Source organism: Rhipicephalus sanguineus, chromosome 3 (genome assembly GCF_013339695.2).
Source record: "Rhipicephalus sanguineus isolate Rsan-2018 chromosome 3, BIME_Rsan_1.4, whole genome shotgun sequence".
Classification (NCBI taxonomy): domain Eukaryota; kingdom Metazoa; phylum Arthropoda; class Arachnida; order Ixodida; family Ixodidae; genus Rhipicephalus; species Rhipicephalus sanguineus.
This window is the reverse complement of record NC_051178.1, coordinates 89,867,596-89,882,431: the sequence shown is the minus strand read 5'-3', so window position 1 is coordinate 89,882,431 and position 14,836 is coordinate 89,867,596. Positions and strand designations below refer to the sequence as shown.

The 14,836-nt window shown below is 45.8% G+C and overlaps 1 protein-coding gene across 1 annotated transcript in view; it reads right to left on the bottom strand.

The window, feature by feature from the left end:
* Positions 1 to 1,899: 1,899 nt before the first annotated feature.
* Positions 1,900 to 14,836, bottom strand: part of LOC119385670 (uncharacterized) — a 240,381-nt gene continuing 227,444 nt past the window's right edge. Inside the window, exon 3 of the mRNA XM_049413263.1 lies at positions 1,900 to 2,179. Coding sequence (XP_049269220.1) covers positions 1,911 to 2,179 — 269 coding nt within the window. The 3' untranslated portion in view covers positions 1,900 to 1,910. The remainder of the gene's footprint in view (positions 2,180 to 14,836) is intronic.

The window sequence follows — 14,836 nt, the reverse complement described above, 5'->3', positions numbered from 1 at the left end:
TATGTCGTAAGTAGTGGTGGTCGCGAATTCGAGCATTGCTTGAGGTTTGATTTCGGATTTATTTTTTATTACATTGTTATAAAAGCGGATGACAAAAACTGCGATCGTAAATGGCGCTGCCCCGACGTGTTGTTTCCATAGGGCCTTTTTTCTAAGCGGTTGGAAGCACTGGTGTGGGTGGCTGGTGGAATGCTTGACTATCATGCAAAATGCCTGTGTTCGACTCCGGCTCGAGCCGTGAATTTTATTGTTTGGTTTCATTGGTACTTCTCTTTCATCGAAAACACCGTTGACCCCGGCAGCGAAATTTCTGCAACACGGGCTCCTTCCCGGTCTCGCGTTAAGCTTTCCGGAATGTATTTTCCTGTCCGTGGCTTTGATATAGACTGCATCACCTGTGGCACATAGGCGTATGCCAAGGGCTGTGTTATGCGAGTACATGCCCACACGGCGCTAGGGGAAAGGGTTTCATGACAAAAGTGACCCGCAAGTCACTTTATTTATGTCAACGCTATTCTTGTCATTCATGACACAACCTGTGATTCGTGTTCTCCATACACCTAACTTCTGCTCTGGCAATTTTGGTATATACTAAGGTGAGGAGATGGTGTAGGAGAGCACCCTGACGTTGGCGGCTAGATAGATAGATAGATAGATGATAGATAGATAGATAGATAGATAGATAGATAGATAGTAGATAGATAGATAGATAGATAGATAGATAGATAGATAGATAGATAGATAGATAGATAGATAGATAGATAGATAGATAGATAGATAGATAGATAGATAGATAGATAGATAGATAGATAGATAGATAGATAGATAGATAGATAGATAGATAGATAGATATGGTCAGAGTGGCTTTGGTTCGCTGAGAAATGCTTCGCGTTTAATAACGTCTTCTTTCTCACGGACAGATTTCTCATCAACTGGCCTTCAGCGCTTTGTTCGGAGATGACGCAAACATTATAAAAGTGTAAAATGTATTTGCATTGGCGCAATAATTTCTTTAAATTTATTCTCAAAAAGTCAAGTATGTGGCTAGCACTTACGGTGACATAGTTTAGCTGTTTCACGTTATGCTCGATGAAAGTATAATTCCTACGTAATTACTCCGCACCTATTTCTATATGCTCATTATTTATATAGTACTGGTTGCCTATGGTTACGTGCTTCCTACAAAACCGGACGTGATAACACTGGAAATATCAATGTATGCCATTCGCGGTCCAGATCGCTATTTGCTCGAGATCTGCATGCAAGCTAGTAACATCGACGTGACTGTTAATGTCCCTGTAAATCACACATTCGTCGGCATAATATGTACTCTTGGTTGTGACGTCTGAGCCTGCATCTTTAATAATGGGTGTCCCAAATTTTAGGCAGCACTCTTTAAACCAAATGTACGTCGTTTGCACACCTAGTGCAAGTTGTTCCCAGTATACTGCAGTAGCCACTACTAATTTTTTCGTTAATGAGGTTTAGTTAATAACTCCTAATTATGTTTCCAACACGAGAAATACTACCCTTATCATTAAAATGTCAGTGAGGCATATGTAGGCATGTTCAAATGATATCTAACTGCGCTATTTTCAACAACGTACTAATTGCGTGCTTACTTTTTATGGCTAATAAAAAAAGCCCGCGAAATCCGAAAAATGCCACCGTGACTAGACTGCAGCGTGCATCAGCAAGCAGCGCCTTCAAGCAGGATCGCTCTGAGGTAGGCAAGTCAAGACTACGCTCCCACGTTCTTCGGGTGGGAGCGTAGTCACGTGTTATTTTTCATAATATGACTGAACATAACCACTAGTCACTTAGCAAGTACAAAAATGGATTTTATTGTTTCTACAACGGTTTTTGTAATATATAGGATGCTGTGCAATGTGCCTTAATTTCCTGTTTTGTCAATCCTTCCAGTTTTGCATCGAACTCAATCTGAACACTTCTGTACAGTACTTAAAGTTCTCCTTCTCAAAGTCTGTCAGTGCATCTTCGATGACAAAATTCCCGCACAGTTTAATACCTCGGTCGATTAAGCTCTGTCCGATGTCGTTGATGTCATCACCAACGACCTTCATGAAAGCGCCGAAGAGATTCATATCTTCGAATGCCGTCCTTTCTTGACGTTGAAGGAGGATACCTTCGATGGCATCGCGCGCCTGCTGCATAGTGCCTGGTTGGAAAGGATCGAGGCTGCTTCACAGCAGTCAAGAGCTTGAGAGATGATGTCCTTATACTCTCCACAATGCACCTGCAGCGATATTTAACGCTTATTAGTTGCGGTCTGTGTAGTGGAAGAAACGAGGAACAAGTGTCGCGTTATTGAAAATTACGGCGTCGACTAATTTTGTAAATGGCGAAAGGAAAATATTTTAGCAACGAATATTACTCAAAACTGGGAAGTGACTGCACTTCCCACGGACATAACTGCGCATTATAATCAGTAAATAAGAACGTTTAACATGAACATGAGCACCTTAAACTTGCAATCAAAAATGACACGATCCAAACAAATGTGCGTAATCGGTGCGTAATCGTAGAACATGCGACACATGCAAGGTCATGTGTAGTTTAGGAAATGTTAGAAACTGTCGCTTGTTGAGCTGTTATGTGGCAGAAGTGAAGAAGTGCAAGTCAGCGTTCCCCTAGCGTGAGGTGCGAGATGAAGAACAGCCTCTTCGAATCATGCCCCATGGGGCAGTATACAGAACCGATCACCTTCGGCGGCGTCGTGAATTGGCGCTAAGTGGACGACCGAGGAAAGGCGGACAAATAGTACGTTAATTCATTGGAAATTTTACATCACACAAAGCGGCACTGTCGCTGAAAAGACTCGCCTCTGAATACGCCGCATGAACTCCGCTTGAGAAGAGGTAGCGCTTTTGTCCAGTACAACATTGTTCCCATGCCAGCCCTATCAGAACTAAGCTATAACTGGCTTTGCTAGAATTTTTTTAGATTTAAACGATAACAGATGGAAATAATGAAATGTATGGAACACCTGATGATAGAATGGTGCACTGCGTGTTTTTCGATGGGTCATCATAACAAAGAGTAATAAATGACACGTGAACTGTGGACTCATAAATGTTTGCTTTTTGCACAATGAGTAAATTACAGATTCAAAGCACATGCGTAATTTTATTAGGAACTACGTGCATTATCAGGGATAAAAATATTCTTAATACATTATTGGTGGAACACAGCTCCCAATATGTCTCGCTTAAATTCGACAGCACATTCAATACAGTGTAACACAAAGCGAGTACACTAAAATTCAAATAAATTGGAGGCACGTTAAGCATTACGTGGGTTAAGTTCTCCGGTGCGAAAAATTGGATCCTTTATCCTTGGCATGTACATCTGGGCAGTCCCGGGAGTAATCAAATTACTTGCACAAATATAGGCGCCACAGTGTTCATAATGAAACTCTCTTGCCTAGTGTTTATAATAAAATGGACGCTGATTTACAGCATCAAGCATGTGACTTTAGAAAAGTCGTAAATGAATGATAAACCTTTCTCATCACAAAAGATATATGTGCGTCTACTGCGCTTGTAATCTATGGGGAGTACTGTACTGTGAGAGAGCGGAAAAGCTGTTTTGAGACCGTGATGTTTAAACAAATAGATGGTAATTGTACGATTTCCCGCCCATGGTATGTGATAAAACGATGTCGCCACTTTCGCTACCACCGTGCGCATTTTTGCTCTACATGTTTAGGATTTCGTCCTCATCATAGTGCATATCATGGTCTTACGCGGTGGGCCACGCTTCAAAATTTTGTTAGTTTAGTTGCACAAAGCTGCGGTAATAATGTTGCTGATACACACAACATATATTTACTCTGGACAAATGCAAAACAATGAAGCGAATGTGGCATATAACTAAAGCTTTGCCACAACATGACGGTTCTTCTGTGTATATTATTTTTCGTTACGCGCCATAGAGTCCCTTTTGCTCGTTGGCGCATTGACCCTGACTGTATGGTTACAAGCGATGCCCGAAAGACAGGGGCACCAACTTCTCCTTTAATAGATGTAACAGAAATAAAATACCACGCGCAATATTCACATCGGTAATGACAAATTCGTATTAATATGTTCGTTTGATCAGAGTGGTAGTTTAAGCGCACCGCAATAGGTAGAAAACTTCACCCCGAATAAAATGTATAAACATTTAGGAGCACATCTCATTTTGCCTTAAGGTTTATTCGAGCTTAACAGCATTGTAACATTAAGATTAGTATTAACTACACATGAGATATTTTACAGTTCTAAGGAATTCAGTACGAATTCCCAGCTGTTTCCTATGACTCTTGCCTGATTTTTGCTACTCCTATATTTTGTAGAAGCTGATAAAACTACAAAGTCTTATCCTGTCAGTTACGTCTATTTTATTTATCGTTTTCTTTCTACCTATAAGGAGAAAAGGGTCTCGTGAGAAACAAATTGGCATCTGCACTGTATACATATATGACACGTGCTGAGGCACATCGATGTACGCTTGTTCCGAGATAATACTCTAGAGCCTATTAAAAGGAGGTAAATGAACTTTTACGAATACAAATTACTGACCTAGAAAGTACGCCGAACACTGTAGCAAGAATACATCGTATAATTCGAGCTGAAGCACCCTATTTCATTTAGAAATCAGGCACTACTAGATGAATCTGCTTTATTGGCATCCCTGCTTGCAATTCCAACCAAAAACTCACCTCGTTGTCAACGTTTGACTGACTTCGAAGGACGTCCATCATTCTTCGGCTAAATTCCTTCAACACTTGGCCGAGCTTCTGCGCTTCTTCGCCCATACTGTAGTTTGTCTCCGTGGCATTTGTAATAGGCTTATGCCCGTGAACGTGCCCTGCGCCGGTGACGATGGGAAAATGATTCCGGCTATACGTAACTTCTGATGAATTAGGCAACCGCTATATGGATCAGCATATTTTATTAACACAGCACATGTTTCAAAGCATGCGATACTGTATGCCATCTATAAAAGCAAACTTTGAAAGCTTCATAAAGAACATAAAGAATAGTAACGCAAAAGCTACCGCAGTTGGCCTTGCATAATATTACGGTTGCAAATACTCACCTAGTGTCAGAGCAAGAATCGCGCACCAAAGGTGTCCACAGTTCATTGCACCTAAACGATACAAAAAGTAAGGTAGAGAAGCTATGTTAGTATTAATATGATACATCCCGCGGTGGCAACACAGCTGTATAATGTGCAAAGCTGATGCAACAAAAGGAACGCCTACATTAAAAGAGCGCTCATATTGCCTTCAAAATGTAAAAAAAAAGCTTGAAAAAGTTTATAGATGTCTTTTGTTTTCAGTAATCACGCATACTGGTACTGAACATTACAACGGACCATTCATGTATGCTGTTTGAGTGCGAAATATACCTCGCATTTCGGAAGTGTGTGGGCCCTTCCTAAAACCAGCTAAACCTGACATGGAGACAAAATTCCGTGGCATTATATATGAATACCTCTGAATTGCATTTGCACAATCGCATACGCGCGGCTTATGTCACCATAAGTAGGTTTACCGTACCACCACAAAATTTGGCTTTCGGGGCATTTACTTCTTTCTCTGCACAAATACATACTTCCTGGTTATTCTGTGCCAGTGGTGTCACCTATGTTTCTCTGACAAATTAATTCCTCTAAACTATAAGCCTCATTGTTCGTCATTGTCTCATAGTATTTCTTCACGCGGAAACGAAATCCTCGCTCACGGCAGCAGCAGTGTAGTATCAGAAGAAATAAAAATGCAGACAGCATTTCGTACGTATTCCCAGTTCAGCACCGTAGAAACAATACTTGGGTCAAAGTTGATACAATATTCACGAGCATGTACGAACGCACGCCCAGGCGTTTGTTCTGCTGTTGAGGAAGTAGCTATCAGTTCTATGAAAATAAATACCCGTACGGATCGTCAAGGCACTGTTTCTAAATTATCTTTTCGCATTAAAGTTTTAGTTGGGCGTCCACGGCATTGGCTTGCAGGCTCGTCCATTTCCATTGTCAGTCAGCGAGAGAGAGAGAGAGATACGAAAAGGAAGGCAGGGAGGTTAACCAACTTCTTTCTCTGCGAAAGGGTAAAGAAGAAAGAAGAAGAGTATGAAAGGGGTGGATGAACAAATACATACTTCCTGGTTATTCTGTGCCAATGGTGTCAGCTATGTTTCTCTGACAAATTAATTGCGCTCGCAGGCGCAAAATGCCGCACTATAAGCCTCATTGTTCGTCATTGTCTTATAGTATTTCTTCACGCGGAAACGAAATCCTCGCTCACGGCAGCAGCAGTGTAGTATCAGAAGAAATAAAAATGCAGACAGCATTTCGTACGTATTCCCACTTCAGCACCGTGGAGAAAATACTTTGGTCAAAGTTGACACAATATTCACGAGCATGCGTACGAACGCACGCCATCAAGGCGTCTGTTCTGCTCTTGAGGAATTGTGAGTGCTATCAGTTCTATGAAAATAAATGTACCGGCGTACGGATCGTCAAGGCACTGTTTCTAAATTATCTTTTCGCATTAGACAGTTTTAGTTGGGCATCCACGGCAGCTGTGCATATGCAGGCTGCCAGCAATTTCCATTGTCAGTCAGCGTCCGCAGAACTGCTTGGGACGCCCAGATAAAGCTATTATTAGACACTTTTACATGAGCGTTTATTACTCTTCGCTCGGCGCAGATATAGCGCCTCGAGCCAGTGCAGATAACTGCATATAAGAGTCCTTTGATTCTTTTTTGAGAGTTCTTGCTTGCCTCGTATATTACTCTTTTTAAAGAGACACGTTAATTCCCTGGTGGGTCACAGGACTTTCCGAAGAGAGCATAGTTATCTTCAAATGGAGTTGACGTGTCCCTTTAAAAAGAATCGTATACGTGGCAAGCTTTAGAACACAAATAAAAAGTCAAAGGACTTTTTTTTAACACGAAAGTGTTTTATGCTGGGGTCCACCAAGACTTTAGTGACGTATTTCGCAAGAAAAGCACAGGAACAGAGGGCAAAGAAAAACGTGAAAGAATAGATTTGATCAGCTGGAGTCGAACCCACGACCTCGAGGTCCGCGACAACAGATGCCGGGCACGCTATCCACTGCGACACTGGTCACACACTTTGGAGGCTTTACAGGCGGGCTTTTTATATTTCACCCTTTAAGTCATCTTGGTCGGCGGGGTGGTGTCGCCGTATGGGAGAGGTAAAATGAAGTAATGCGTTATTACCGTGGCCTCCGCGATTAGCTTCTACTAACGTCGTTGCTACGCGTCTGTTCCATTCGACGCGTTTCTAATAGGAGCAGTGCAATTTTTTCAACGTGTTAACACACCGCGAGGTGGCGGCCTCGGCGCAAGCCTCCGCATCGCTCATAGCATCATTAAAAGTTGAAGGACACTGTAAATTCCTAAGTATGTTCGGCGAAAGCCTGTGGCCATTCGACTGACTATGCCACGGTATCGGGGGAATCCACATTATTGTGGCGCTTCTCCGAATCGCTTGCCGTGGAATCATCACCGGGCCGCTTGGGAGCCATCCGACTAACTTGACTGTTGCAACGAGAAGTCTGACGAAGGAGCGTTGCCGCGCGCGCTGCTGTGCCATCACGGGATTGCTGAGAGAGTGTGAGGGAGAGGGGCCACAGCTCGCACCGTTCCAGGGCACGGACGGATGGACGGACGCCGCGAGTATGAGACATTAAAAGCTTGCGCCTTAAGAGTAGCTCTGCGACGCCCGCCTGTCTCGCCTAGTTGTAACACCGCTTTGCCCGGTTACGCTCGCCCCGATAAAAGACGCGGCTGGGTGCAAAATACTCTAGTCCAGCCGTGGTGTTCAAAAACTAGCAGTTGTTCCGTGTACGAATACAACCGATGAGCGAAGCTCCTTACAAATGGTACGCAAACGACTATGCGCCTGATCTCGCTGCTGGCTTTCATGAATGCGCAGAGTGGGGAGCGCGTGGGGACAGCGTCTGCTCAGCTCGACGGCGGGAACGACTCAGGGAGTCAGTGTGCGCTGGGCGCAGCACAGGGAGAGGGAGACAGGTAGGATAGGGGTGCGAGCGGTGATGCGGCGGGCAGCTTCTACAGCGGCGACGGAATGCCGCGCGCGGCGTTCGGCGCGCATAGCGTTGTCTTTCTCCGCCGGCGCCGGGTGGGGAGAGCGTCTGTTACTACTTTCGACAAAGCGCCCGTTGAGCGTTAGAATGATGGTTGTCATTTCACAATCCACGATAAAGGTGGTGAAAGTGAAGACGCCCATTATAACCAGTTGTGCACAGAGCTTATTTCTTTTAACATCGAATTTCTGGTGCGCTAGAACCAAACATCTCAAGGCGTAAACACTTCCTATAAATCACCGGCCACTGCAACCTAAAGCAATACTTAAGAGAAGGGAGCTTCAACGGCGACGGCGGGGTGCAGACCTAAAGGGGTACTGACACGAATATTTTCAGTTGTCCGTTTTTTGTTGTCCGTCAAGTCCTCGAGAGCCTAGTAAAAGTAATGCTAAGCGCGAGTGCGCCCTGAAAAAGTAATTATGGTATGTTTTTAAAAGCTGGTTTCGGTTCCTACTGTACCCTGACGTCACAACACGGTATGAGCTTCTCGTCACGTGCTCGCACAATATATAGTGACGTTTCCACGGCCGCTCCGCGCCGTGGCTTCGTTGGTGACGCACAGCGGCCATCTTGGAAGTTTTGATGACGCACAAGCGGCCATCTTGGAAGTTTTGGTACCTAACGTCATCACAACTAGCCATACTGCTGCGTGAAGTCACCAGAATTTGTACTGTAGCCTGACGTCAACTAGTGTCGATGTCAGTAGGTGCGCCATGGAAAAACTGGCTTTAAGATCAAAATAAAATACCTTATCAGCATTCGCTGAGCTTCACACTTGCTCAGAGCCGTCTCTGCATACAGCAAATTTGTATGGTAGAGTAAAATTGCCTTCGAAAAAAGGTGTCAGTACCCTTTTAAGGAGCTTTGCTCCTAATAACTATTTAGCATGCGGTGGGGTGGCGACCTTAGCCCACGTTCTGCGTCCAATCAGCGACACTCATCTGGCTGTCACACCGTTTTCGCTGATTGCGCTCTCACCGTTACAAAGACAGCAACCACAGAAGTTGTTAATCATTCTGTGGATGTTAGTCGTCCGGATGGTCATGTGCCACCAAGCGTAAACCTGGTTGCATCCACGTTAAACCGTTCTATAGCTGCCAACCACCAATAGACATTATGCAAGCTGTCTTATATCAATCAACAGTAAACATTAAACTACTTTTGTAACGACATGTTTTACTTTCGTGTCATACCGATTCCTATGACGCATGTGTCAACCATGTTTTTTTTTTTTAGAATGCAGATTTTACATTTCCGGCAAGCGCCTCTCGCCGGCGAAGCCAAGTGAGCGCATCATCGCACTCCACTCAATCGACTTTACGTTAATTACCGGCGTGCGAGCGAAAACTTCGTCCAGCGGCGGACGGCCGACGCACAGTGGCGTTCGGCGCGTCTGTCGCTACACAGCGAAGACCCTGCGTTGTGCCGCCGCGCTTTTTTCATGATGCGCGAAGATCGTCGGGAGCGTTCGCTCCATGTACTCCCGCCCTTACTTGGCTTGCACGAACGTACTGAGCACGCGCACTGCCGTTCCGGCTACGCATTTGCATGTAAAAGAGCGAGGCATAAGCGCCCCGCTAAAACACTCTATTGCACAATATGAGCTGAAAACACAACAAAGAAGCATCGCTGCTGACTGAGTAGAACTCGTATACAAAAGTAATTTACCTTACTCCTCCGAATGCCTTCAGATGCGCAGTAGCAATGGCTTTACACAGTAGCGCAACTCGCAGGAAGCGCTCAAACTTCAGTCGCCTGCAGCCCAAAGAAACGTTTGGCAGCAGAGATTTTATAGCTTACACATTTTATCTCCGAATCGATAGGGACTCAACGTAATAGAGGCACCTTGTTTTTCACTGCTACGTGTGAAAATTCGCAGTGGGTCAAAGAGGCGAGCGCAGCGTGCGATAGGGCTTGTAATGACGTGCGTGTTCGATATAAAGCAGGTGCACTAACGTTGGCAGAAGAAATATGCAAACACGTGCTATCTTGCGTATCCTTTGGCAGTCTTTATCTATTTTGTACCGATGTGAACAAACAGGTCATTGGACATATGGGGCAGAATTGCAAAATGGCGTAACATATACGTGCGCACATATGCGAGCAAGCTAATAACCTAAATATTACGATTCGGAGGACGATGTGTTTGGTTCAATAACATCCCAGCAGCAATTTGAAATAAAGCTTACCTTAAACGCCATGTCACGTAGATCTTCAATACTTCCAGTGATCTTCTATAAGAGAAATGGAGGAATAGCTCAAGCGTAACAACAGAAATATAAGTTAGACGTGGAAGAAAGGCAGCCAATGTAATGGTTCTCTGGCGGTTCAATCTTGACCAATTATTAAAAGTGAATAAATACGCTACCGTACATTTTCTGCAGAGACTGATTTATTTCAGAAATTATTTACGTAATTTTTGTTGGCATTTTTAAACTTATGAATTTGTTAAGAGTTCGTGCACTCGCACACATAGGCAGTATCATTTGGTAAATAACGAATGCTTTAGTACAACGTGACCTTTCGAGAACGCTTGTCTATCAATCTCGATACATGTATAAGCAAGAATCACACGTACCCTCAGGCATTCGCTTAAGACGATTCGAAAGCGAAAGGCACCTTCATCTTTAGGCGCGACAGTAAACATACGGACACTCGAGGCGCATCTTTGCCGTTGACGTCGGCGCGTCGCCGTGATGTTCCGTATAAAGCTCAAATCAATAACATCACCCCGCGCGTTATATGTTCTAGTGCGAGGGATAGCTAGTGCGAGGGATAGTTGCCAGCGGGTGCGGCTAAAGCAGACATAGACATTCACTGCCGCTGTGGCGCTGTTGTATGAATGGGAATGCTGGCATAGTCGCATTCAGACTGACATCGTTCACAAAGCGGCCGGACATCTGGAAGCCGCGTATGACTAGAACCGTTCTTTGCGTTAGTTTTGCATTGAAGGAACACGAAAGATCACACCATCTCCCGCTAAAGGGGACCTGAGGCGATGCGAAGCAGCGTTTCGGCATGTAGAGCCCGCGTTTCAGAGGGGAGTGGAGAGGAGAAGGGAGAGAGGCAAAGCGGGGAGGAAAGGGGAGAGGGAAGAGAGAGGGAAAGGGGAGAGATGAAAATGGTCAGAGGTGTGGAGAGAGGGAAAGGGGAGAGGGGTAGTGGGGAGGGAGAGGGGGAGGGGAGAGAGGAATGGGAGAGGGGAAGTGGTGAGGGTGAGGGGAAATGGACGGGGGATAAGAAATTGGAAGTGGAGAGGGGGATGGGAGAGGGGCAGTGGAGAGGGAGATGAGGTGTGTGGAGAGGGCTTGCGCATGCGCAGTAAGGGTGGTCACGCCGCACACTGTATAAGCCTTCTGTGGCCTCCTAACCTCACTGAGCCCTATTACATCCCATTTAACACCCTCTAATTCCTCGAATAGTACAGCTAGACTCGCCTCACTAGATAAAGTTCTAGCGTTATATGTAGCCAAGTTCAGATTCCAATGGCGGCCTGTCCGGACCCAGAGATTCTTAGCACCCTCTGCTGCGTCGCAGGTCTGACCGCCGCCTTGGTCAGTTGCTTCGCAGCCTCTGGGGACTGAGGGCCGAGGGTTAATTGGTGTATTCATGTGGGAGGTAGTGGCCAAGTACTACACCAGGGTGGCCAATCCTGCTCTGGTGAGGGAGTGCATTAGCTGGCTGTGGTCGCCAGTGAGGCTGCACCCCAGGCCCAGGATGCGCTATAAGATGCTTCACATCTAAAATAAAGTATTGTTTCTCAGCATCGCACAGAAACAAATTGTATTTAACTGTGAGAATTTGTGCTTTGGTGTGCAATGTTATGAAACGTAAAATGTAGCGAAGAGCCGCTAAACTTGAAAGACAGACGACAAGATCAGCGTTCACTCTGCGACAGTATGTCGCCTGTTTCTTCCTTTCGCCGTTAGCTTATATCCTGCAGGGGAGCGAAATTTGTTTTGAAATGAAAAACGTGTGCATGGGACCTGTTTATGGCACTTGTGTTTCAGAAAATCTTTATTTGCGCAGACGTATCTACGTTTTAGACTAAGCCTCGCTTAACGCCAGCCAACAGAAGCCTCGCAGACACATATACCGGCATTCCCATCGCGGCACAGCGCCCTTTAGGAAATTCTCACAGACGGTGGCGCCAAATTTTCCTCTAGGTATTATTGCGAGAAACTCTATGGAAGCGGGGATGAAATGCGCCGGCCGTCTTCTTCGCGCGAAGGCACGTGAAAGAGAGCCAGAAGGCGGCTGCGTCGCGCGGGCAGGAACTGCGAAGTTAGGGCTAGTTCAAACAGGTGTTGGTGCGCGCGGTAGCGGGCGCTATTTCTCGACAGAGATCATCAAGCGTCTCATACCGTCAAGTTCCGCATAGTCCGGTCTTTTATGTTTTCTCTAATGAGTAGGCGTTCCGATTTGGCTGGAGTGCACTGCAAGCAAGGAGGTTTAAAAAAACTGCAAGCCGCACAAGGTCACATAGACGTCCACAATGGACGCGGGCTGCTGGAGGCCCTTCCTCTACTTTCCTCAAAATAGGTGCTTTCTTCAAATTGTTAAGGCATTGAGAAAGTGCCCTCCTGTTGCCTCCAAAAAAATTGCTCGCTACAGGCCTGCCCACGATATACTCATAACTACTCAAGATGCGCAGACAAGTCGGCGCAACTAGCAACGCTTGACTCAAGGCAATAAAACAAAATGCGGCATAGGCCACTACACGCCTACTGCTTCGCATGACATCCACTCCCAGAATGAGTGCGATCTGCCGAATTTTTGCTTCGCCTTTGTGGCGAAACTGTGACTTGTATTTTCTTCATCATTTCCTTCTCGGTCTATTTTCCGCACCTTACGTGGTGTTGCTCTGCTTTCCGGATTAAGCGACGATACCATATGAGGACGTCATCATGTGGCGCAACAGTGACGTCATGATGGCGTCACAAGTTGAATATCTGTCACGTTACAACTACGTGTCATAATGGCGTCGTGACGTCAGCGCACGCTCGGAGAAGGTCACGTGGTTTTGTGGTCGGGTCTAGCGAAGCCCCGCGATGTCTCGCAGAAGGCTGCGCCAACGTTGCCACTGAAGACTTTCGCTTTCAAAACCTGTCTTTCATTCTAGAAAGTCGTTCTTGGTCAAGTCGCGTCCTGCAGTAGCAGCAGTACTCCAATTGTAGAATATTAGTGCGTTGACCCACTCTATCAGATGACGCCGCATTTGTTATTGCAACGGCATTCCTTTGTATTTCCGGCAACTTCACTTAGCATAGGGCCTTATTTCTGCTACCATGTATCGTGCAAGGCATTACATCCACTTCCTTATTCACCACCCGGTCCCTCCCGCATTCAAGCTAACTTTCGCATTGACGATGCTCAGGATTTCTGGGTACATATTACGGGAACTGCTTTTCGAAGGAAGTGCTCCCATAGAAGAGAACACGTACTAAACAGAACAACATTGCGTCTGTATACATACATTTACGATGCATGTCTTGGCTGCAGTCCATGTCGCTATTGTCAGCTAGGAAACTTCGTAACTTAATTCTGCTGTTCTTCTATGCGTACCTAACTGCCTCCTGTCTTTCCTTTGCATATATCTCTATCTCTGAACTTCGACATTGTAAATTATGTTCTACATCGCCTTTAGCCAGATAACCCGGCACTCCACACTGTGCATTCAGCGGTATTATTGCTTCGCATCGCGCAGTGATTCCTACGAACTTCACGCACGCAGCAAGACCGCCGTTGCCGTTGTGGTGTCTACATCCACTGGAAGCCCCGATAACCATTCCCGGTATACAAAAGGAAAAACAGTCGTCATATCCGGCCCTACAACAAGCCACTCTATTGTTCCTGTATGAAAAACACAGTGAACGCCTTCACATATACACTGACGGTTCAGTTTCTTCTACAAGCTCAGCAGGGGCAGTGGTCATACCCGAGAAATCCGTCTCCATAAAGTTCAAGACGTCGCATTTGACATCATCGACGGCTGCAGATCTCACCGCCATCCATTATGCTCTAGAGTTCGTAGTTGAAGAACCGCCACAGGCGTGGTCAGTCTTCTCCGACTCCAAAGCAGCCCTCCAGTGCATTATGTCACCATATCGTCATGCACCAAATGAACAATTAGTCGCTGACGTAAGAGTGCTTCATCACCGCACCATTGAAAAGCAGCACAGCATAACCTATCAGTGGATACCAGGCCATTGCGATATCTACGGAAATGACCGTACTGATGAAGCCGCCCGATCTGCCCATGATGCTCTCTATTGTGCAGCTATACCGCTGTCAAGACCGAACGCCGCAACAAGGCTTCGTTCACTTGCACGTGAACTGACGCTGGCACAGTGGAACTCGACGGAATTTACCAACGCCCGTCTTCACAACTTGGACCCGAATCTACAGCTCCGTCTTCCGTCGGGAATAACAAGAGCTGAGGAGACGCTCCTGTGCCGCCTGTGGCTCGGGGTGGCCTTCGTGAAGTTCTTTTTTGTCCTTTTGTTCTTTTTTCTTCTCTCTTTTGTAACATCTCTTTTCTATAATCTTTCACTCCCTCTTCTCCTCTCCCCAGCACAGTGTAGCCAGCCGGTCTGAGAACTGGCTAACCTCCCTGTCTTTCCGTTTTTCTCCTCCTCCTGTTCGATCTCCCGATGGTGTCTTTGCCTGGCTTCTGATTAGTGCTGCACGTAGCGC